The following is a 26,040-nucleotide window of genomic DNA, read 5'->3' as shown; positions in this document are numbered from 1 at the left end:
TGTTGGTTCAACTTGCGACGCTGCAGGTGCAGGCGGAATTTATACAACCTGTGCAAGCCTTCGAGGCGATGGTTCAATATCGTTGGACTGTTTAGTCTTCAGGAATAAACTGAAATTCGAATTGAACTGTGGTCTTTATTCATCGGAAATCCAAGGTAATCGTATAATTATTGATCTGAAAAATTTTCTATGACATTCGAAATCGTTCCGAGTATGAAATGATTCGCAGCGATTTTTTGATACATTCAAAAGAGGTATCCAAACAATTCGGGTCTTGAAATATTTGACAAAATGTAAGTGCATCGTGACGAAGTCGAGCAAAGAGGATTTGGGTCAGGTTGGCCCGAGTAAACGACGGGTGTGTAAATCGCCAGGGCGGTGAAGGTTGGTGGAGATCAGGTGCAAACTTGGGCTGTCAGGAAGTCGCTTACAGGGAGAGGACAAAAGCATCCCGGGGGACTCGTGTGCAGTGCGACGTAGAAGCGGGACGAGGATCCCCGCCGGAGTCGCGTGGGTGAGCAACGAGCCTAACTGTGAAATAACATGGTGGCCCATTCCGTCCCGCCGTCCGCCACCCCCGCCCCCCGCTCCTCGTCGCTTTCCGTCGCCCCTTGCCTCGAGAAGCGCGGAAGAGATCCAAGCACCGGAGCCTCGTACGTCACTTCCTTGAGCCGAGGAAGAAGCAATGAGCGCGAGGGAGAAAGAGAGCAGAGAGAGGGAGAGAGAGAGGCCGAAATGTAAGGGTGGGTTAGCAGGTTATATTGATTTATTTATACCTAGGAGGCCCGAACCTCCCTCTCGCCTGCGATGGGGTTATATTGGAAAAATACCTAAGGGTCACATCAGCCAGTCTCCATTTTTGGGGTGAAAGATATTCCGCGATTTTTCAAATAATGTGCATTTCGAGTTATTTCTTTGCAGGGGCTGCATCTGAGGGTAATATATATTCTTTTGCGCGATGAGACACCGTGCCGATTTATCGACGAAACGAAAATCATGACTTTTTCAAAAATCATCGCGAATTGTTAATTGCGCGTCGTCTTCAATTATCATTCTTACTTCGCACCCGGGCCATTCTGCAGAGTGCAATTGCGACATGGCACGAGTGCCGTTGTCTGGTGACCCGGGTGTAGAAAGGGCGACGAGAGAAACGACGAGCCGTTAGACGCGTGCCTGAGGATTACAGTTCAATTTATAACTGTCACTGCGCCGGGCCGACTGCAAAAATAAACTCGGGTTCTTCGCGGAAACTGCATTTAAGCACAGCTGAGAAGGGATCGAGGTTCGCGTATGTGCAATTTGTGCACATATAGGATGCGCGAAATATTTAGAAAAGCGAAACTTTTACCGAGCTCGGTCGTCTCTCCGTAAAAATATTAATAATAGTAGAAATAATATTATTAACAATAATAATTAAACCCCGACCACGACGGCGTGAATTTTGCGCATTGACCGGCTTTTCGCAATAATATTGGATGAAAAAAATATTGTTTTCGACTCCTCAAAAAAAAAAAAAAAATAAAAAAAAATAAAAAAAAAAAAGGAAAAATACTGTCGTACGACACGATTGTGTATGCGAAAGAATGCCAAGAATCCTCGAAATATGTGAGAAATGTAAAATGAGTTTGAAAATTCCCACAGTAAATCAGAGTTAGGGGCTGATGGGGTGATGTATATGATTACACCCTGTCTCCTTGCGGCCATAAATCTCCCCCACCACGGTGAGACGCAGGTCCCGAGGATCCTACAGGTACATCCTGCCTCGAAGGACTTCGAAATAGCTCCGCTAGAGAAATGAATATATTTCGTAGGGACGGATTCGAGTGGGGGGAGAGCCCGGAGGGACTCGAGAACTTTCAAACAATTCCAGGCAATTACACCCCGTATATAAGGGATGGTCGAACGATATTTCCAAAATTCGTCACTCGCTGCTGTGCGATTCACCGCGTATGGATTGCCCCGGATATTCTCGCGTCGAATCGTTTCGCTTCTTGAACTCGGAGCGTCGAGGGCCTTGTCCTGCTCGTAGCCTTCGATCTGAAAGCCGTACGGGGCCCGTATAATACCGTCTTACAGTTTCTCCTCTCGACTCGTTGTCGACTGAATTGTTATTAGTGTGATTACTGGTGCTCGTCGTGCCCTCCCATCCTCCCTTTCCATGGCTGGCACACTAACACCGCCGCGGTGTGAATTTCGTTGTCATGGTGTTTGCCTTTCAGGCTTTTACCGCGAATCGGGGGTTGAAACAGATGTTTTAACGTGTGGTTCTCCAAAGACGCAATAGCACAGCGTGCAAGGTGGTACAACTTTTTTTTCGTATCCTTAATTCTCCTCCTTTTTGCTTTTTTATCTGTTTGGAAAATTTGACACCACTGCAGCTCTCGCCACAACATCTGTACTTATCATTCGCGGTATTCTGGTGCGAATGGAACCGGAGTACACAACAGGGTAAACACAACGATCTGTGCAAATGCAATGTCGAAATATCGGAAAAACTTGGCTCCGGCAAGCCCGATACGCGGGTACATAACTCTCGTCCCCGAGAGCAGCGAGGGTTGAGCAATTGAATTCTGGTTTCGAAAGACCTGGAGAACAACAAGGAAACGAGACGGTCGTTCCCCGTGTGAAATTACTTCGCTGCGCGGCTTACCCTTTATCCCCCTGAAACCCTCCCCCCTTCCGTTTTCCGTTTCCCGGTTTCGCCTCCCCTGCATGCACCGGCTCCTTTCTCCCGTGTAGGTATATCCTCATCCAGGAGGGATCTTCCGAAAATAAAGGAGATACGTCTTCCGCCCCCCTTCCCTCCTATGCCGCTTCGTATCCACGTATCTCTCTACACGTATCTTGTTCTGCTCGTGGCGTCGCGTCGTTCCCGAGCAGCGCTGCAGTAGGTACAAGAGCTTTTCCTGCACCCCGAAGCTCCGGGTCCGACGATCACCGTGCATGCGCGGCATCGAATGCGATAATAATTCGTTCCGCACATGCCGCCGCGCCGTTGCATTGCATTCGACTATTGGATATACCTACCGCGCGCAATGTGGAAAGAATCGCGGACGATATAGGTTATTCATATTCTATGTGATAAAATATTCATAGAAGTAGTCTTCCCGGTTACGAGTATACATATACGTGTACACGTTGGATGAGAAGTTATTATGATTAGAGAGGCATCGATTTCTACTGCTTAAATTCGTGATAAACACCGCTGAAGGATGTTATCCAATTATTGTATTTGCATGATAATACAAACTTATCTTTGGAAAAGATTTTTTTCTCCGATAGCTTGAATCGTTAGAGATTAGATTAAGACGGTATTGCCTGTAATAACAAAAGAGCGCATTTAACCAACGTGTTATTGCGTTATACGTATATTATGTAACGTGGGTACAAGAATGGAAAACAAATTAGCCGTAGGAAAGAAGATGGGTAGAAAGATAAAAAAAAGAAAAAAATTGTAGAAATGACCGACGAGCTGAAGTGGTAATTAAAGTCGTGTTATTTACGCCTCGGGACAATAAAACATGAATTGTGTTGCGAAGGCAGAGAACGGATACCAATTCTAGGTGTAATTCAACATGTTTCTTTTCCCCGCTCTTGGTTATCTTTTTTCTTCACGTTTTTTTTTTTTGTCCCCTCCTCGTTTTTCATTTGTATGTTTGAAATGCGTTTATCCAATTAACATAATTGCGCGATTATCTCTCACCTCCCTGCCTGGCTGCCTGCACATGCGGACGGCGTTGTACAGTCCTCGACGACGTAACGCCTCGGCCATTTAGTTAACAAATCGAAATGAAGGAGGAGAAAAAAAAATTTAGATAAAAAAAACACCGCTTATTACCGCACGCACCAGCATTTAACAATCGCAGAAACTGTCCAAGCATACTATCCGCAATTGCGAACATATTTCCACCGCGTAATATGTTGTTTATGTGTGTGAAAAACGTCGCGCGATAAAAATCTCCACACGGAAGTTTCGCGAATCCGCGACGCGTGTCAATCCATTTGCATCGATGAGACTCGGCTGTGAATATTATTACTACAGCTCTTACGGCTTGAAAACTAAATCGTCATTCATTCGTGATGTGCGTTTCGAGACGCCGACGAGCCGAAGCCTTATGCGTATAATTTCGGAAGAAAAAAAATGTAACCCACGAAATAATTTTTCAACCTTTTTCATCCCGTGTTCTCGGTAAAATTCGCCGAGTCATGTTGCACGGGAATTATTTTCTGCCGTCCTTTGGCCGACGATAACTCTCGAAACGTTATCACCGACGTTGAGAACTAATTGCGCAAAAGGCGCGCGTTGCGCAAATCAGCCGTCAGAGAGCTCAAGTTACTATCGGGTGCCTCGATGGCGTGTTAAAGCCGCCTCTTGGAGGGGTCGCGAAATATAATTGCACCGCAGGAGTTGAACGGTGAAAAGAACTCGACCCGAGTTCGACGCCCTTCGTGATATCGTAACGCCGTCAGAGCCGCGTTACAACCAAGTTTCATGATAATGATCAATTTTCTTTTATTTTTCAATTGCAGGCAAATGGTGTCCGCGCAGAGAATGGAGTTCGCCACCCGACGCCCAACGAGCTGCGAGCGACGCGGCGCGTCGCGGCGTTCTTTACTCCTCCGTCTTTCTCGGCAGTCCCGGTGAGTGAAAATAAAACATTTTATTTATATTTCTTCGTTCAATTTATCGGGAACGATTCCTCTCCGACCTCGTTGCTTTATATAAATTTTCACGGGATTATACCATGCGATGCGAGTTTTTCTAAAATATTTGTCTTTGTCCTTTGTGTCGGTGTTTCTTGTTTTTTATAGTGTCAAATCTATCGGGAATTAGACCGACTTGTCGACGAACGGTACGATTTATTGTTCCTGTTTACATTTATATTTTATTACCTTGCTGTTATTATTATTATTATTATTATCATCAACATTTTTATTTTTCACACACGCGTTGCGGCTCACCTGCGTCTCGCACGATTATACTTTATTCATTATCGTCCGAGTTTTCCTACAGCGGAGGTCTTTGGGCTGTCTCTGACGCGGGACAGAGAGCCAAAGTATAAATATAAATGGCTCGGAATCAAATCTTTAGATTTTCTACGCCGACCGACTCTCGAATGCCTCGGAACCAGTTCTCGTTAGTTATATCTAGACGTCGGATCGCCGACATATACGTATACCTTAAATATATATTAGGTACATATACGTATGTATGTGTGTATAATACGTGGTAGAGTAAAGAGAATTTTTTTTTTCCCTCAGTCGTTAGCTGCGGTTGAAATTTTTCAAAACTGATCTCTTTCGCTCTCTGCCTCCCCATCTTTCTATCCTTCTTCTTTCCCCTCTTCTCTCTCTCTCTCTCTCTCTCCAACGTACACCGCCCCCGGCGTAGGTAATTAATTCGCAAATTCATGGTAGGTACTATACCAGCTACTCTGCGCTCGCAAAAGAGATTAACATCTCGGTAATTACAAGGATGTACGAGCCAGAGCGTATTCTCACCCATATCTGTTTATTTTATTCATCTTTCGCGAGGTATACGCGCTCAGGTAGTAAAAGAAATTCGTACTCTCGTTTTTAACCAAGATACCGTACGCAAGATCTACGAATGAAATCTGTCTAGTGACGAAGACAAAAGCAACCAATTAATCGAAATTCATTGACGATTCTGCTGCTCTATGCATAAGGAATTATTTGAGAAAGAAGCTCGTCGCTATTTTAACAGTGTATATATAGCTAATAAACAACGGTTCGTTTCGAAAATAAATTGTCCTATTCTTCGAATTTGATACAGGAATTGCGAACAAAACCCCGTACGTAAGAAGAGAAACAGAGATATCAGAGATCCGAGAATTATTGCAGACCATTTCGAAGACGTATGTATGCATATAACCGTCGAAATCTTCCGCGAGCATTGGGAATAACAAACCGGAAGTTCCCGTGCGAATCCGGGACGACCTTGTATAAATTTGCGGAATAAAAGCATACTACGTGCATACGCGTTACGTAGATACGTGTAAGATGATCGTGCAGGACGCAAACACCGCACTGCAGCGGAACCGTGCGAGGCATTGCAAAATTGCGGAGCGTCCTTCGCGGGAATAAATCCAGGTCATAGAGCGAGCGTTTTTGCTAAAACGTATAGGTTTTGTCGACCCCTCTCGATATACGTGGGCACCTACCTACAAGTGACGTAAGGCGTCTTGCCCGGCAGAGTATTCGCCCACTCGCTGTCTGCGCGAGCGATCTCGTCGCTTGCGCGCATGCGCGAGACTCGAGGCTTTAGGGCTGCCCGTGTCGGGAGGGAAAGAGGCTCGTTTCGCTCCTCGCGAGCGGTGGAGAAGGACGATACCTTGCGCCCTACGTCGGCGAGCGCAGCGGAGGTTAGCGCACAAGTGAACCACCGCCTCGGGTCGACTCGGGTCGTCATGGCAACCCGGCGAGGCGGTAATGCGGCGGTAACCATGGCAGCGCGAATCCTCTTCTCGTCCCTCCCGTCCTTGCCCTCATCCAGCCTCTTACAGCCTCTTATTCCAGCCATCTAGACGTGTCTTTATTCCGTCTCTCGATCCTCCGATCTCTTCGCGCTCTACGATTCCTGATTTTTTTTTTCATTCTTCGGGTATCCCACTCGTTCCCAAAGATTGGCGAGACGCGATTACCTGTTTTTTTTTTTTAATTTCTTTTTTTTCGTTCTTTTTCGGATGACATTCCTCGTCTCTGGAACGGCCTTCGCTTTAAAATTACTCACGACGGAATATCCGGTGATCTTGAGAGACAGTTTAATGCTCATTCATCGTTGATGGATAATTCATTACAGTTAGGAATTTTCTTCACGTACCAGAAATTCAACAATCTAATTTTCGATAATCTTTTTAAGTTATATTTAGCTCGTCGTGAGAAGGACTATCGTCAAGTTTGAAACCATATCTTCACTACGTATCGTTCACGATGTTACGTCAGTTTCTCGTTGCAAATTTTTGTCCTAAATTTCGTTCGACCGATTGTATTTGCGAGCGAATTCTCTCTCATCTGTTCTAAAATTTCCATTGCAATTGAGCCCATTTCCCAATCCACCTAATTTCAAGGGGTTGAAAACTAAACTGGCGCAAATCGACTTTTAGACTCGTGTATATGAATAGAGTTCAAGAATTTAGACTTGCTCGAACAAACGTGCGCGATAGAACTTTCCAATTGTCAAAAATTTGATTCCTCGAATTCGAATATTCGGAGGTGCAAGTGCGGTCGACGTTCCATGCCATTGAAGACCCATAGACGATAGGTTGGAAGAAAAGTTGAAACATTTCTCAGAAAACATGCACTTATCGTTAAGCTTCGCCGCGAGAGCATTGCACCGACCGAAAGTATAGATCCCAAAGTGGCGGGTCGGCGTTGGGCTCTGGGTTGGGGTTTGGTTTGGTTTGGTTTGGTTTGGTTTCTCGTGCGGGTCGCACATCACCCGAACCCCTCGTCGCGTCGCTCGGCGGGTGATCGCGGTGTAACGTAAGGGTTGCGGGCCAGCGTCGGCGTCCGCGTTCGGGGTGAGCGAGTTTAAAACCCCCGGGGGCTCGAGGTCCGGGTCGGGTAGATTTATCGGATGTTTTGGTTGGCGGCCATTGTTGCCGGTGCTTTCATCTCCTTGGCATCCAGCAAGCGCGACCGCTAAACAGCCCCGGACTCCGCGGCTTGCACCTTTTATACCTTGTATACGCCACTTGCACTAGTTATGCTGCTGCTACCTGTACTTTATTCTCACATTCCCTCGTAGGTAATTGCACGAATGACAAAAAGCTTTCCGTTCAAAATGAGCTCGAAATGCACCGGAGGCGAATCTCGAATGAATTTCGAACGACGTTGCGGTGAGTTGAAAAAAACTTTGCCACGAGTTCGAAACTGTGAACCCTCCGTGTACGATGTTCTTGAAACGAGCTCAAAATCCGCTTCGAGCTCGTGAATGGAGATATGCCGAGATGAGTTTGAATGGGAACTTTGTTGAAACGAGCTCAAAATTATGTCGATAACGAGCTCGAAGCGAATTTGAAAAAATACAAGTTCGGATCATTCGCTCCGATTTGACGGGACATATCCATGCTCAGCTTGGAAAGTAGCGGAATATTTGACAGCGCCGATGTGGCGGGTGAGACCTGGTCTTGACTAGCGTACCTAGAGACGCGAGGAGGAACGGCAAGTTCCTGGGGCAAGTATCGCGGAGCGGTCACAAGGCGTCCGTATGAAAAGAGTAGGCACAAGGTATTTCTTTTCGCTGCTCGGACGAGCGACGCCGAAGCCGCGGCGTGTTCTTCGATTAGCTGGAGCGACCCGACCGTGACCTCTCTCGCTCCCTCCCGCTCCCTCCCGCTCTCTCCTCTCCTCTCCTCTCCTCTCTCCGGTCTCCACTCTTCGCTCTTCGCTCTTCGCTCTCCTCTCTCCTCTCTCCGCGCTCCATCTCGCAGCACTGATTGGACGATCCATCACCGAGCGGCTGCCCCCGGCTCCGCTCTCCGAAGGTTCGGCTCGCGTCCGACGCGCCCAGGCTGGACACACGCACAAGGCCCCCGCGCGTCACGGCGTCCTTACGCACGAAGCCCTCGCTCTACACGCCGCAGGACGGGGACGGGGACGGGGACTCCGGTGTAATTGGTTCTCGTAGCGGCAGAAAACACCTCCGGATCGAACCGTGAGGAAAATGAGATTCTTCGACGAGCAACGTTGCAAAGCGCGCCCCTCCGACCCCCGGGACCTTTAATTAGACCGTTTCCGAATCGCGGATTGATCCTTGCCGGACGGAGCTTTCCTCCTCCGAGTCAAAGGGAGATGTTAATACCGTAGATCATAATGAACTCCGAAGCGAATATATTCGTCCGAAATTCTTTGTATACGTACCGTTATCATAAAGATGTAGGATCGGTCGATAAGCACATGTCTAAAAGCCGTCGATTGTTTGGGGCCCGATGGTGTGCCGATAAACGGTGAAAGGTATAAAAGGTACGACGGCATCGAGGCTGCAGCCGTCGATCCGTCCATATTCATGGGGCGAACAGATGGTAGGTAACCCGGCGGGCAGAGATATGCGCGAGTCTTGTTCGTGGGACGTGGAGGGATGATCGAACGCGTCGGGCTTAAGACGGACTAAGCAGCTAATAGACATATCTCTTTGTGTCGGCCGGTAAAACGTGAACACGTTGTTCAGTCCCCGGGGTCGAACATGACTCGGATAATTTTGAGCATTCGTATAATCGATGTATTACACGGGCCGGTTCGTGTCGCGGCGTACTTAGAAGGAGGCGGAGTAGCGGGTTCCTGACGTGACGTCACGAGTGAGTCCCGAGTCCCGGTACCTTTCGGAGATGACGGGGCCGGGCTGCGGCTAGGAGAGAGAGTCGCCCGCGTGGCGATTACGGGGCATTTTTCGAACACAATCATTAGCGCAATTATCATTGTGTCGAGGCACAATGAGCGCAGCTCCAGCCACCGACAACAATGGGCGACTCGAGAGGAGGAGAAGGAGGAAGATAAAAGAATGTAATAATGAAAAAGCAACGAGAGCCGTTCCCTTGAGTGCTGATGCGAACTATGCCTCCTCTCGTGCACGCGTACTTACCGTAGTACCTGCAACGCCAAACACTCGATGCAACACGGCTCGGTAATATCCTCCGCTGCACCCTGTGCATGTAAACTTCGTCCTCCACTCACCGACAAAAGACCTCTCAGAGCGTAGTGCCGTGCGCGATTATACTTACATCCCTCAATTGACGTTCCGCCGACGTGTTCTTAATGGGGGATCGTTCACGGGGGCTGCTTACGCGTTGACCTTATACCACGCCGTCTGAACAAACCGAATGCAGGCTACAATTTCTCGACCGAGGATAAAGCTTTGTCACTTTTCGTTCGACCTTTATACGTCGGAATCAATAATTGCCGTATCGAAAACCATTTTTTCAACATTAGGCAAGTGACCTGCGTCAGATGACGAAACTTTCCCAATACCGACTACAGTTTTTGGATAAATTTTATCACGATTCTTGGCTCTGTGTCAGAAATCCACTTTTCCACCACACCGGAACGATCGTATCAACATCGATGGTTCGTTTTTTTCATCTGTCAATGAATCGGAGTGATGACTTGTTAAATAAAACGAAACTTGCTTCTCTGTCCGTATCGGAATCGTCCACAGGGCTTATCGATCAGAACGGTAAAAGTATATCACAGGCGCGTGGTCGAAAGTCCAGACCTTGAGATTACGAGGGAGAGTGAAAGGCGCGGGCGTTGGATGCATGCAGCGTAGGGGTAGAATCTGCAGGAGAAATGGCGAGCGGTGGAGAATTCGCACGGTTAGCGAACGGGGCACATGCGGTTCGCACGAAAAGCGGGCCACCCGCGGCAGCTCTCGGTCTCTTCATTTCCAGGCTGTCACGAGCAGAAGAAGATTTGGCCTGGGTTTGACAGCTGCAGGGTCCTGGCTGGGGCCGTGTAGGTTCGGAACTGGGCGCGGGGGCGGCACGGGCATCGGGAACATGCCGCATTCCCCGCCGTAGCTCAATAGCACCGCGTGCACCGCCACTGCACATCGCTTCTAGCCTTTTGTGAGAATACGCCGCACGTTTTAATTATTCGCCATCGTCGCCGGTCGTGATTCAGTTGTTCCTCTCGAGCTTTTTCCCTTTCAACCGAGAGTGCGTGCGGTCCCTGCTTGGTATTTCTTTTTTTTTTTTTCTTTTACCTCCCTTTTTTCTCACTTTAATCGTTTTATTCTACCGACGAGGGACGAACTCGCGAGGGACGAAGAACCGCGCTGCAAAGTTACGAGAGTTAATATACAGCGAGAGGAGAGGAAGTAGAAAGCAAAGATTAAAATAGAAAATAAAGAACGAAATAAAATAGATAGGTGAGAAACGGACGTATGGTGGGAAAAAATCGTTTCACGGGGAATGACAAAACCGTCTAGCGGGCCAAAATTGTCCCCGCGAAATTGCGAACGAACCGAACCATTCCGAGCATCTGCGCCCATCTGTGCATGCGCCATATTATCGTGGCGTGACGGACTACCGTGTGTGAGCGGGGTGAAGTCACGCGTTGGTTTATATTCACGGGCCTCGTCTCGCGTCGTTGAATTTCATATTTTGCCGTGAAGACGCCGGTCTGCACCGTGGCAATACGTCGTAACGCTTTATTTTCCGCCTCGGCTAGACCTGAGATCGCGGTGAAATTTTCGCCGGGATATGAGAGCTTGCAGATTTAGTTGTTCGACGCTGTTCGCGCGACTTGCGCTGTGTATAGGAGAGAACTGTTTAATATCAGCTGCGCACATGGGACTCGCGGAGAGACACATTTCGCTAATATTCCTGCCGTGGAACAGGAAGGGAATAGGTGGAGGAGGAAGCTAGAGGACGCGAGAGCTTTTGCCGGGTGTGGGCAGAGACTGGGAAACCCTCCCCCGTCTCTCCCCTATTAATACGGTACATATATTCAAAAGGTACGAATATAACCCACACGGCGACTCGCGCCGACGGCGTAGGTGCCTTCATACGTCGGCTAAAACCATTGTGCCTGTATCTCAACTCTGACTTCATGAAATCTGTGCTTTCTATTGTTCCACGCCGAGGCTTGAGCTTTACGCTTTGTGAATTCCACCAGGGAACTCCGGAACTGTCTTTTCTCCCACATCCACACCCCCCTCTCTGTTTCTATCTCGCTCTCCGTGTAGTCGATGCCTTTGAATAAGAAGCTAATGAACGTCGACGTTGAGAATATCCTCTGTATCGTATCGTCCTCTCGATGCGTTGGTTCACCTCTTCTTTATTCCTATTCCGTGTTACGTGTATCTGATACGTTCATCCGTGTTCAGCTTTTCAAAGAGCTTACTCAATTCTCCTCCGTATGGAGGTTCGCCATTTTCAATCGTGTATACATACAGCACCCATCAAAAACTCGGTATAATTAGGCTACGCTGGAAGTGACATGTTCAGGGATTCGATCAAGTAGCCTTATCCGGATCATTGTGCGAAATTCCAAAGTCGTTTCTCTTTCCGCATAGACGTAAATAGTGGAATTTTCTGCTATCAATTGTACGAATGATTATTCAACTTTGCAAACCGCCGTATTCAAGGAAGGTTGAATGAATACCCGAATGAAAGATACTTTCGGCTTTTCCGTGAATGCACCTTGCAGAGTTGGCATTCTCACCTTGGCGCGTACAATGTAAGTACCCGCGGCTTTCATCCTTCGCGAGCATAGGGAGCAGCGAAGTAGAGGCGGTATTGTTTCTCTTGTTGGTACTCGAGTCGAGCCTCCTCTCCTGTCTCCTCTCCTCGAGTGGCCTGGACCTCTCAACCGCCCTTGAATACCCCCTGACTCGTTCCTGGCCACGTTCCGTACTTACTCTCTCTCTTTCTCTCTCTCTCTCTCTCTGTCCCTCCCTCCTCTTCTCTTTCTCTCTCTCTTTCCGTATAGGTACCACCACGCTGAATACGGATACCTATACGTCCGCCCTCTCCCTTCGACCACCGTCAATTAGTGTCCTATTGACTCTCCCGGATCTGGTAGCAGCTCTGACTCTAAACTAGAGAATAATTAACGATTCTCCCCGTCCGTCGCCCCACGAATTACTTGCGTTCGGTGGTCATAACGTGATTTACAACGGTGCTGCGTTTCATACGAAAGACAGAGAGATGTGCGGAGAAGCTGAGATACGAATAGGATGCCTTATTATTATTTTCATTCATACTATTTTTATTTTCATTATTATTGTTGTTGTTTCACCAGGTGTGGGTTCGTTAACGAACTTTTTAAGAATCATCTCGCGCACGCAATAAATATTGTCTACCTATATGTATAATGTATATTCGTTAGGTAGGAGTACAAGTTTGTTTTTCTATACATATATATACACTTGTATTTTTTTTTCCCAATTTTATTTTGTATCGAAACGCATTTAATTTAACTTTTTACGCCCGACTTTTCATACAAGTGTTTCTAGTCTTTATTTTTATTAGCTCAAGTGGCTTGTTTCCTACACATACCTTTTTCTTTCACCTTTATATTCATATTATCGAAAGACTGCGTGTAATGAAGATGTCTGTTTGCCGTGAAAGACCGGGGAGAAGGAGAGGCGCCACAAATTATCATGCGGGTCCGAACGAACCAACGACGTTTATACACCGCGTGGCCAATGTGCGGGAAGAGGAATGAGGGGGAGAGAGAGGGAGAGAGAGAGAGAGAGAGAGAGAGAGCGCTTATCTTGCGAGCGGCTTGTTTCCTGACCTCCCTATTAGTTCGCGTGTCCCCGATAATCTATATACTCGGGTGAAATACGGCTACTCGATCTCAACGGACCCGGTCCAAGTCGTTAATTAGCTTCGTTCCACTCTTACTACTTTCTACCACTACTGGCTACTCCTCATTCTCATTCTCATTCACCTTCGTTTAATTACTTGTATATACCCAAGACAACACTGCTTCTCGTGTCAAAGCTTGACACGTGTCGCCACGCCGCAATGAATCTCTTTCAAATTATACAAAATTCGCGCACGCATAATTCAATCCGAACTACCTACTCGTAACTGTCGTCATATATTTTAAGAAAATGACGGTAAACGATCGATCGCGGATTTTTTCATGAAACAGTAAGAAGTTATTGCTGTGTGATCAGCATTCAAGATGTTAGTCAATTCTGTCGTCGAATTTGAAACAGTAAAATTCGGAGAGTTCACTTTTTTGAAAATAATGTCTAGCTTCAAAATTATATCTCCTTGAGTATAGTGTGAAGGTAAAAACGTGGGTTTTTGTACAACGAATGTTAGAATCCATCTTGTCTGGTTGACGGAGATTGTACTCCACTCGTATAGCGACTCGGTGTTCTGCGTCATCCATCGATTGCATTCCAACTCCTTTCTCACATTTTATTTGTTTCACTTTTCCATACGGTATTCTTACTTTATTTCGTTCGATTCTATTTGTAATACCGTCTTGAATTACTCGGGAACGATCAGCGATGGCATCAGCGGTTTTCGGACGAAGACGATGAACTCTGTTAATTTATACTTTCCATTCGATCCTGAATTAATTCAGCAGTTAATCTCTATTATAGATTAGCTCTCGACCTCCAGTTACGGAAAGTATCGGGAATTCGAGATTAAACTTATTGGCGAAATTTGAATAGGAACCAAATAAGCCAGAATTATGTGTACTAATCGGCGTCAACTCTACAAGTGGAAACTCGTTTCTTAACGACGACAAGGGCATTATATCTTTAGCACATTTTTGTGCGGCGTCGAAACGGTCGCTCGGTGACGGTGAAGAGTCCGAATCATACTTCTCAAAGCAGGTATCGCGCATAATGTCTACAAACGTGGAAATTAACCACGGCGTGGATTTGACGCCGTCGAAGTGATCGATTTACGGCCCTTGTTTACAAAAGATGCTAATTTTTTCTCATTATCTTTAAATATTCCCCGGTTAGATTGGAAGACGAGGAAGGCTCAGCGGGACCACACGAGTCAGTTCCGCTGCTGAAAAGAGAGGACGAGACGCTCTTCGAGGCGGAGAAGAGTGCAACACGCATAGTCTACGTGTCGTCGGGGCGCGTCCGCACTCTCGTAAATCAAATTGCTTAGATTATGTCGTATTAGTGCGTGTTTTATGACGTACTTTGAGATACCAGCCGATGCCGCTCACTCTGCTGCCGCTACCGTCAAGGCGATCCGCGGTCCGCTGCCGTCCTGCACAGTTGAAAATTATTAATGGCGCGCTTTCGAATAATTAGACCACTTAGTGAACTTGTCGACGCGAATCCCGCCGGTTCGTCAAACCGTATATCACGCGCGCTTATAATGCGGTCGCTCAAATATATCGGGTTACAATTATCCTCTTCACTTTCATTTTCTTTTTTTTTGCCGAATCTTTACAAAATCCCGTCAATATAATCCCTGCGTTACATATGTGTGTGTGTATATATAAATGACGAAAAATCTTCAAGATCATTGCGTGGAGCCTGGTGATTTTCGAGAAGTATTCACTTTATCCCCGTTTGATAAGAATTAAGAGGATCGTCAAGTTTCGGAGAAAACAAGGAAGTGCTCAACGCAGGGAGATAAAATGCGTGAGGTAAAAAGAACGAGCGGTGGGTAGACGAGAAGCCAAAAATGAGACTGTGAGCTGATCGAGCGAACGAAGAGCCGAGTCATGTCGCGTGTCACGAAAGCTACTCCCTGCGGACCAACACCTTCTTTCCGTCTGTGCACGACGCGTCGGAGCTGAGAGGAGGAACCGGCGGTTCTCAGGTTTCTCAAGTGAACGACAAATATCGCGTTCAACGGTGTACAAACTTATATTACGTCGCAAAAACGATGTATCAATTGTCGGCAAAACTGTTACGCGGCGATTCGCGCAGAGGTCAACGAGCGGCCAAGCTTTTGTCCCGATAACTGAAAGTGACCAGGAATCGATCGTCGTATCGATATCTGCTTATCACAATTTCTTGGCGAAAATCGAGGCCTCAAGTTCGCCGACATCGCGCGTCGCAGCACATGGAGAGCGGTTATCTTTAATCTGCGGGAATAAATCAGATCGCACAATGCTTGCGGTGAATGTATTACACACACACGTGTGTACGTGGGTGCGTGTAACCGCAGAGGCATAAAGGTGATGCGAAAAACCGCGGCAATGGTCGAGTCGAAAAAGCTGCGCCTCGGAGTTTCTTGCGAGATTCGGCCTGACGAGACGACGGGTACTAACGTAACGTAGTTCGAATCGTTTCCCTGATTAATTTGAGGAGAAAAAGCGTCGGATTCCGCTCGCTCCTCAGTCCTCGAGGCTTGGAGTCGCGAGCGGGTCGATCGGAGCCGGGGGAGGCCGACAAACGCGGATCACAGGGCCGCTCGCTCCTAATCGGAGCCGCGATTATTATCTCCGGTTGAGGTGGATGTATATGGAACGTTTTACCGTATAAAAGCCATATCTCGGTCCAAATACGGAGACGCGGGCATCGCCGATCGCGCTCCGCGCAACCTTCTGCGCCGAGCATCCGGGAGAGCAATCTCGGCTCCTCTTCTCCGCATACAGTCACGCACCTACGTTACACGGCAACGTCACGCACGGAGCGTATGCACAACCCACACACGCGCGACGCCCGCCGATGGAGGCTACATTCCATCAAACCAGCCTCCATCTTGTGCGCCTCTAACCCCTGCGGCCACGGCTGGCCTCTCTCTGTCCATCTTAATCTGATCGGCCTGGAATCACCTATATGGATGTCTCTCTTTAACCCACGTGGCGGAGGGAAGGAGACGAGTGGCGAGGAGAGGAGAGGAGAGGAGGGGAGGGAAAGATGCCCGCGCCCGTTGGGTGAAAAAGGATATGATAAAATCCAGACGGGATTTTTTCTCCTCATTTTTTTATCCCCCTTTTTCCTTCCTTTTATCTCCTCCTTATTCTTCTTCTTCTTCTTCTTCTTCTTCTTATTCCTTTCGCGGACGATTCTCTCCCGTGTGCGCGGGGTTTTGCGCGTGGGTGGATGAGGTCCGAGGTGCGCTGCACCCATCGAACAACGCCGCTGCCCTCGCCATCTCACGCGTTTGCGAACCTTAGCAATGGAGTCCGATCCACCGGCGGTCAGCCGGCCGACCCTCGCCTTGCTCGGCTAGCACTGCGGAGACTCTCTCGCGCTAATCCGAAATATCTCGTTATTAAATCGGCTGAGTTATAGCTGCGCCGAGTCGGCTCGCCAGCGTTGTGCAAAAACACGGAGGCTACGCGCCATCCGCGATCTAATCTTTTCGTAATCTCTACGGCATTAGCCGTATAACGGTCAAAGGAGTTTCCCGGATTTATATCTACCTCGATATTCGCGAGCTGCCGTGCGCGCGATTTGAAACAAGTTGGCAAAACCGTGCAGGCGACGCGTCTTCGAGTTGTCGGGATCGGGAAGACCGACGTCGAAATTAGTGCCCTTGAAATTTGTTCCACCCTGCGGGCGATACGGCGGCGGATATGCGGAGCGAGTTGAAACGCGGGGCGAAAGGGGCTGAAGATGCAGGGTGCAGGATGCATTTTTAACGATACTAAAATAGCGACCGGGGCAAAGAGCCCGCTATGCTCTGCGGTTGTGGAATAGCGCTCTCTCTCCTCTTCGGAGGAGAAAAGCCCCCGTTGCAGCATGCGCTCGATGCACTACCAGACAAAACATCAACAGCTGCGCCGCCGACGATCCGCGCTCGTCGTCGTCTTCTTCTTCTTCTTCTGCTTCGTTCCCGTCGGGCTCTCCGAAATTCTACGCTCTTCTTCATCTCTTAGTTTCGTATTTCGGACCCCGAAACCCGTCTCTCTCTTCGAGAAATTCTTCAGGGTCTCCGATGAGCGTGTTCACGCATTCCTTCGCCTTACCCTCCTCCCTCCCTTCTTCGCTATATACGCCGAACGTGTCATCAACCGCACAAAGTCACACGGTGTTGTCTATCGGGCTTCTCTGTATGTTTTTTGATTATACGACGAACAAACAGCGGTTCTTCTCATCGATGAAAAATTTAGGGGAACGATAATTCCGGCATACACGTATTTTCGCACGAATTGCACGATGTTCGATCGTACGTAAGGTTTAACACGCAATATTGCGTGTGAGAGTGTGTGTGTGTGTGTGTGTACGCGTTTCACCGGCACCCGCGGTGATAAATTGATTATACCCATACAACCGACCGCCTTTCGGGTAATTCTCGTTTTCGTTATTCTTATTATAATAAACACATAATATCGATCGCTTTACATATTATTTTCGTGAGGAGCTCGCGCACACTGCACGGAATAAGAAACGCGTGGGCATATCTGCTCGTTGGGATAAGTGGGCCCCTCGGGCTCGACGGTGAAGCTCGATGATCGTCTCTTGAGAATATCTGCAAGATCGATCGATCGGCACTTGAGAAAGGAAGAAAGAAAGAATGAGAGGGAAGGAGAGGGCCGACTTTTGTGTTTGAAAATAATGCAAATGTGCAATATTATGCATCTCGCGGCAGAAACGATATGCAGAAAAGTGACTAAACGGAGAAAACAACAGTGTATAACAAGGACGTGGAGGAGATGAAAAGGTGAGGGTAAAATGAGCAGCGAACAGGTGTGCGAACCGGTATATCTATACCGTGTATTATAATTTGATCTCTTATATGTACATTTCGAGACAACTCGGCTCGACGACGAAAAGCTCTGTTGAGAGCCGGAGCCGACGACTCAGAAATGGCCCGTCACAACTCACTCTGATTACAGCCGGTTTATTTAGAAGTTAATTTGAATAAAACGACGAGCGGCGGACCCGCTGCGGAGCCGAGACGCGATTCCAGAGCTCGTGGCAGCGAGCTCGCGGCGTAATCTATACATAGATATACTGGGAGTCACTGTCACCGAGTTGCCTCGGGTCGCCTGCATCCTCGTGGTAGCCAGCTTTGAGCTCCGCAGGCCTCGTGACGCTATTTATTTTAGTTTTATTTAAGAGTTCGCAGGTTTAGGATCGGCAGTTTATAGAGCCGATTCGTGCCTGGGTACACAAACAATCCGGGGCTATTAGGGCCATAGTAGTGTTTTTCCAACGCTTCTCTAGCCGCGTTAAATCCCCGCCTCAATAGTCATTCTCATTCCGAAATCCAATTCTCGCTCTCCCTCCCTTCCCCCAGCTACGTCTTTTCCCTCTCGCCCTTCGAACCCTCGGCGTTGATATCGTCTGGACCAGGATCCCCGGCTGTCCCCCCTCCTCCTCCTCCTCCTCCTTCTTCTTCATCTTCTTACTCCATTGATTAAGCTCGCTGCGAAGGAGCGGAGCTGAGACCACCGCGTCTCATCGCAGCCGCGTTATGGCAGCTCTCTTCGCGAGGCGGAGAGAAATGGGCACCAGCGGCCAGTAATGAGCCAGAAAACTGGCGACAGCTAGCTATGTGTGCTATCCCGACCGGCGGAGGGTGTGATACGCGGCCCATAACTCACCCGGGCCTCCGGGCCGTCTTGTTAGCGCCCCGGAGTACCGAACGAAACCAGCCAGCCGGTCCGGCGTGTACCGTTTCTACACACCACCGAGGCAGCTCGAGATACCGGCGATGGTCCTCGTCCAGACAAACGGCGGCGTTGCGAGTCGAGAGGAGAGAGGAGAGACCCTCCAGCTATGATACACCGTCGATATCCTCCGCAGACACACTCGGCTCACCCCTTGTTACTCTCGCCGCGGAAACGCGTACGCGATCGGCCGCTATCTTCGAACGAATCTCTCTTCCCAGTTAAGCGGAGGAACGAACCGCTGCGGAGAATCGAGGAACCGCGGGAACCCTGTCGAAACACCGCGAAAGGTCCTTCTCCGAAGACTTCTGCCGGATGGATGAACACGCGTGATCGTAAAATTTTTACTGCTCTTGAAGATTTTGCAATCGGTGTATCGTATAGTTTCTCTTCCCTCCGAGTTCGAGATCGGTGATTCGCTTATTTCGGGGTGAGAATCTGCCTGCAGAGTTACGGATGCGTGAAATACTGTCTCGAGATACCCGCCTGCGTGCCCAAAGGCGAATATTACCACAATACGGTTTTATATCGTACAGCAGTCACTAATTGCAACACGAAACGGAGGAGCGTTACGTTTTACGAGTATTCTCGAAGAGTGACTAAAAATAGTACGCCCGAGAGAGCGTTGAATCGAACGGCCCGCTCGCGGTTGTGTACGAAACCCGAGCCTCGGAATCTTGCGGCGAGGGTTATCTCGGCGTCTACATCTCGCCGCGTTGCGATCCGTCGCGATCTCGACGTGGAATAAGGCTGTGGACGGTCGGCGGTGGCGGCGGCGCGGCTGTGGAATATGAAAAAACGAGAAAATAAGAGGTGGATACGGTAAGGCCGAGACGAAGACGGAGTAAGGAGAGGAGCGTAAGAAACACGGGCAAAAAGGACGGGAGGAGATAAACACACAAGCGGGGTAAAAAAAACATCGGGTATACGTATATGTGGAAAGAGAGGACGCGAGAGTCGTTAAAACGTTAAAGCCTCACCCTTAAATGCCCGGTGAACCACGTGGCCGCCGCACACGGCGACAAAAAGTCATCTTCGTGCCGCATGCACCACTCTCTCAATCTACGTACGCAGATATCTCCGCTTCTCCACGGGCCCGCTACCAACACGCACCACGAAAACGGAATCCCAACACCGTTTCGAGGACACGTGCTCGTCAGATGTCTTCGCCTGACATCGCGCAGCGTCGCAACTTTGACGTCGCCGTCCCGGCGCTTCCATTAACACTTTTATCCCGCCCTTTCGAACCCTGGAATTGACGCAACGCCGCTGCACCCTGCGTCGAGGTACTCGGGGTCAGATCGCTTCCATAAAGTCTCCTTTACATTCGGAGTGTCGAAGCCCAGAGGCGACTCGACGCAGTCCAAAGTCAAACAGACAGAGATCGATGCCGTGACATTCGCGATTTCTGAATCGTCGACGTAAGAACGTGCAACGTTGACTGAGATCGTTATTGTACAGGTTCCTCTTGAATCATCGTCATTACACTCGAGGAGAAGCCCGAGAATCCAGTCCGTCCGTTCAGGCTGCCCTGAAGTCTGGCATAGAACAATGGATCACATTGTCTGCTCTAGGAGTCATGGTACCTGGTGAAAAACTGTATATTCGTAGCGGGTAACACGGTGGTGAGTGAATTCCTAGTGTTGACATAGCCGGGGGCCGCCCCTAAGTCCCGTTTGTTCGACGGGGTTTCGGGGGGGGCGAGGAAAGGCAGGGTACACAGAGAGACCGCGAGGGTATTTATGACACGTGTGGTAATCTGGGGACAGTATCGCGGTAGCACGCGCTAGTATCGCTGTTTAACGACTGTATAATTAAGACGAAGTCTCACGTCCTGGCTGTAATTATCATAGAAAGCAGCGCGTTGTTTCTGGCTACGCATCACCGAACGCGAGTCGCGCCGGGTCGAGCATTAATTAAGGTAATCTCTATACGTGCCCCTGAACACCGGGCAATGAACACGGATGCGGTTAAACCTCGGCGTGATCGTTGCACCTGCGGTCGAAAGGCGTTGCGTTCCCGGTTTCTTCGGCCGCTCCGTTTTCCGCTCGTCGGTCGCGACGAGTTCTCTCCGTTCCTTCGCAAACTCTATCGCTACAGCCTCGCTGAATGCGACACACTCTCTCTCTCACCGAGGCGGCTGTCAGCGGGACGTTTTCGACTGAGCCTGGGCCAAGACTCTTCGCCTTTGCCTCTGTCCGGATTCCCTTCGCGTTGCGTCACTCTCATCCCTAGACGGGAGTGACGGGAGGCCGTTTGTCCGTTTCGTCTCCGGGAATTTGCTCTCAGTTTTGATCCAACGAGTAGAGGAAAAGGTCGCCCGATGTCCTCCGGGCCTGATTATGACGTTCTTTTGAAGCTCGAGCCGAACAAACCGACCGACTGAATGATCGCATTGTGTTCAGCTGCTCGGAGCTCCGTGCATGGAACTCGAGGCGGCTGGTATACGAGAAATAATTCCGGTTTTGTCATCGTCGGTATAAAAATTGCAACGGGTTTGAATATTCCTGCGTCCTGCACCGCGGCTGGGGGGGGAATATTAATACCTTAAATACCAGATCGTGATTGAGTCTCCGATATACGTTAAAAACTCGCAGACGTCTCTCGGCCTGCACGATTCGTCCACGGTCGGTTCGTGATCGATGCGGACATCTCTCAAAACCTAATTACCGATGCAAAGTTCCCCCGAGCATTAAAATTCATCCTTCTTCTTTTTCATTACCCGTCCGCACGCATTCCTTTTACCTTACGACGCTCCTGATCTCGGTCTCCTGGAAACATCCGTTGACATAAGAAAAAGGAACAAGGCGTCGAGAGAACAGAAAAAGGAAGGACAAAAGTACAGCATGAAACGAGTACAAGAATCAAGGTGGCCGTATAACACACTTGAAGCTGGCTATATTATTTACCGTTTAATCTTTATTACTCCACTTTCGTACAGAATGTGATTTATTCAGCTCGTTTTATTCCCGGAGTCCGAAGAGACGGACCGATCGTATCGCGAGTTGATCAATCCTCTATAAAACTGAAACAGAAACAAAAAAACCATCGGTCCAAGAAAATGGAATTCTCGGAGAAAAACATCGTTTTCTGCACCGATCCAAGCGGATGTTAGCCTGACGGAATCCTTGGACCACCTTGAACGAACGATTCCAACGAACCCTGCAACGTCGTTCTCGTTCATCCGGAGACCAATAATCGGGAGAAATAACTGCAAAGCGGCGGGACCGTGAATCGTGATGGAAAATTGCGGCGACGGTGTGTGGGTGTCGATTTTATGGTGTTCGAGAATCGGCGAACGCGGTGGAACGCCTGATACAAACGCGTGTGCGAATGTGGGTCGTATTTGCGGAGAAACAGCCGTGCGGTTCGCTAACGAATGCACCTAGATTACTCACGTGTTGCGCTGCAGCGGTAATTGATATATCGATTCCGTCCGCCTCCGCCCCCCTCTGCCGCCGCCGCCGCCGCCGCTCCGCGGGGGCACCGCAACGCACGCGGCAAATCGATCAGTATTCATAGATCGTACGACACATAAAATATACCGGCATGTCCATGAATCAGATAACTGTCACAGAGGCTCCTTCGAACGTCTCAATCAACCCGACTACCTAGGTATACCTTGTTCAATCGGCTATCCCGACCGCAATCGCGTTGTTTATAGAGTTAATTTCACCATCTACACTCGACGAGCGATCTGCACCGATTTCCCCGAATGCGTATCAACGTTTCATTATTCTTAAAAAATTTGTTTATTCAACTTGCATTATTCGTCTTCTTTCCATTATTTTCTGCATCCGTTTTTCAGCGAATTAATTATCGCGCCCATCGGTCCGATATGCTTCTCGTTTCATCGTTACGGTGTCTCTTTATCTTTTTCTCGGTCCAGTGTCTTCTTATTCTTCTTCTTCTTCTTCTTCTTCTAACACTTCAATCGGTTTTACGCTCTGTTGTGTTAACGCGCGGAAGCGGTTCGGGGTTGTTTGAAAACAGACTCGTGAAACACACACGAAATTTGTGATCGCTCGTCGAGTCTGGTCTCTTAATTCGTTGGCTTTTTAAGGGGTATGGGGAGGAGGCAGGGGGCGACAGTTCGGGTCGTTGAAAGAACTTCACAAGGCGGTGCAAGCGTGCGGCGTGCGTGCGTGGATCTATAATAATTTCTCTCTGACGAGAAAAGGCAGGTGTCTTGGCGATAGCCCCAAGTGTCGTTCGCTCTCCCGTTTCGTATGGTTATAGTGTGGCACAGCTATAACGCGTTCGCACCCGTCAGTGTAAACACGAAGGAATTAGGGACCGCGACGCGGGGGCGAAGAAGGGAGGCGGTGAAGATTCGAGATACATTCCCGAAAATCCAAGTTCTATCATAACAATAACACGCTTCGGAGCTAGCGGCGTCGCACACTCGTTAATCCGCATAGCTCCTCTTATTCTTCTTCTTCTTCTTCTTCTTCTTCTTCTTCTTCTTCTTCTTCTTCTTCTTCTTCTTCGTGGTCCCGCTGCGCTCGGTATTTCCGTCCCTCTGCGGGCTTCGAAAACCTCGCGCGTCATCAGAATTAGTAGAATTCGCGAGACACCGGAGGCCGCAGCATATCTGGCGATTTTCTCCCTTCGCCGATTTCTTCTTCTATCGTCGATCCCATCTCCCATCTCGGTGGTTTCAGCAGCTCGCTCACCGAATTAACCGACGGAATTGATACAGTTAACATTAATTACCGGGTCATCGTCACCCTCCGCTACCAGATCGCGTCGCGGTATCTCCTCGCCTGCTAGCTGCCGCTGCTGCCGCTGCAGCTCGATCCTTCGTCGCCAAGCGGCACGGCTGGTTCCATTGACAAAACATTCCACCCGCCGTCGCTCCTACGTCGTTTGCATATTTTTCCGCGTATACATGAACGCGATTCACGAGCAGCCGTCGCGGGAATTGAATATAGCGGGACACGCTATCTTTTCGCATGACTCCCCGGCGCATCGGGGTCAACGGACCGCAACACGAATTCTCTGCCCCGAGGCAATTGGCGACCAACTATTTTCGGCGGTAAACTGCTGCAGCCCGGAGGCTGCACCGACTTCCCCCTTCCCGTCTTCCCCGGGACGATACACGCGGATCCGTGCTTAATTCGAGACTATTTAGCGCCGAGATTAATTGGCGATCGTGGGCGCGTGCGGCCGCCGCAACTCCCGTCCGCCTCCGCTCCTTCCTCGCCTCCTTCCTCGCCTCCTTCTTCGCCTTCTTCTTGTTCTTCTTCTTCTGATGCGCTGCAGTTCGAGATACGAGAGAGGCGCTCGTTGCGTTTCTCGGGAATGATTTAGTGGCTCGCGCACGCCTCGAGAGCCCGACCTTTGTTACGCGCCCGCGTTTCACTTATTAGCGCCTTGTGTCCTCAGCTTCCCGGTCGTTAACGCACCGCCGCGGCTCTGCAACCCCGCCGCAGAATTGTTAGAGGCGAAAGAAACGAGCTTGCGCGATCATCTTCGTCGGGATGCTTCGGGTTGCCCTCTTGGCGCTTCTTGCTGTAGATCTTCACGTGGTGTAATCGGGGAGAACGCGGGGCTTGAAGCGATACGGAAGTAAACCGATCTGCATTCTTTACCGACGCCTCGAGTAGCTCAAGTTTCTCGTAAAATAGGTCGACCAGGGGATAATTTTCAATTCGCTCTCTTCTTTCTCTTCTCTTTCTCTTTTCGCGCCGTCCTCACGTTCATGCGCCGTGGGAATAATGAGCCAGCAATTCAATCATGGCGGTTTTCGTACAATCTCATTTTCTTTTTAACTTCTCAGAATTAGTTGAGGTTACCCAACTTAGGTACGCGTGAAGTTCACAGCCTTGATCGATGATCGAATCTAATTCTGGCGAGTCGGTGACTAATTTTTTTTCGTCACAGCCTCCGGTTACGACCGAAACAACGTGGTTTGAGGTTCTCGCACCTTATCCGAGGTGTCGAGGAGTGATTGCACCCCGAGGAACCGGAGCTATATATATTTACGGTGGTCCTGGTCCTGGCTGCCTAACTCCAGCGGCGCGCCTCGCACGTATTCGAAATAACCTCGCATATGGTTCCTAAATATAAACCCATCGCTGCCCGACACCCGAATCTTCCACATCGCGTATAGCGCACCACGAGCGGCGCCGCGATTCCCCGCTAGAGAAGAGAAGAGAAGAGAAAAGAAGAGAAGAGTCGTCGAAGCAGCGCCGGATACCGAGACATTTATTTACTGCCAGGCGCGAGAAGGAGAGGAAAACGCAACCGTATCGCAGCCGTAATACAATCAAAAAAAGTGAAAGGAAAAAGGTAAAGCTCGAAACGCACGACTCCGGGTGCCGTTGAAACGGAAAAGCTCCGGAGCTCTGCGAACTCATCGCGATCGAGTCACCTGCCCTTAAAACTAATATAACTTGCCGAATCTTCCGGATACGCAGGCGGATATAATTCTTCGTTGAAGACCACCCCGTAGAGGTTCCTCGATCGAGCTAAACATAGAGCTAGACGTCGTCTTCTTGCTCGTAATCGTCGTCGTCGTCTCTGCGGTGCGAGCGAGGAGAGGGTTGAGAGTCGCTATACGGCGACTAGTGTAGACACTCATAAATGTATAATTGGCCGCACTTAAATCTCTATAACGCAGCAGTAAAAATGCGTACCCGCTCTGCGTAAATCAACGCGCCGACGATATGGCTCTCCACCTCCGCCCTTCTGGCCCCCCTCTCGCCTCTTATCTTTTTTTTCTCGAGCTCTCACCCGCGTCTACATACTCGTAAATGCAGCTAGTACTACTTTGCTCCCTCGCCCAACCTCTTTCTCATCCCCGGCGGGCTGTCTGCACGAATCCTCGGCGCCTAATCGACGTCACCGATTCTCAGGGAACGTGTTTTTTTTTTTTTTTCTACTGAAACTGCCCAAGAGAAGCTTGCATTTGGTATTCGAAAGCGCCCCGCGTCGAGGGGGTGGTTTTCGGGGCTGTCACGCGACGCCCTGTACTGGGGGTCGTATTATCGACGACACGTCGCTGCGAAG

At 49.2% G+C, this 26,040-nt stretch overlaps 1 protein-coding gene across 5 annotated transcripts in view; it reads left to right on the top strand.

Annotated features, from left to right (window-relative positions):
* LOC124175115 (homeobox protein homothorax) overlaps positions 1–26,040 on the top strand; it is a 285,128-nt gene that overhangs the window by 167,621 nt on the left and 91,467 nt on the right. For all 5 annotated transcript variants that reach the window (XM_046555027.1, XM_046555025.1, XM_046555024.1 and 2 more), the window contains one exon: positions 4,531–4,641. In XM_046555027.1, the coding sequence (XP_046410983.1) occupies positions 4,531–4,641 (111 nt within the window). The remainder of the gene's footprint in view (positions 1–4,530; positions 4,642–26,040) is intronic.

Source organism: Neodiprion fabricii, chromosome 2 (genome assembly GCF_021155785.1).
Source record: "Neodiprion fabricii isolate iyNeoFabr1 chromosome 2, iyNeoFabr1.1, whole genome shotgun sequence".
Lineage (NCBI taxonomy): Eukaryota > Metazoa > Arthropoda > Insecta > Hymenoptera > Diprionidae > Neodiprion > Neodiprion fabricii.
The sequence above is the reverse complement of the archived record's forward strand: the minus strand, read 5'-3'. Positions and strand labels throughout refer to the sequence as shown.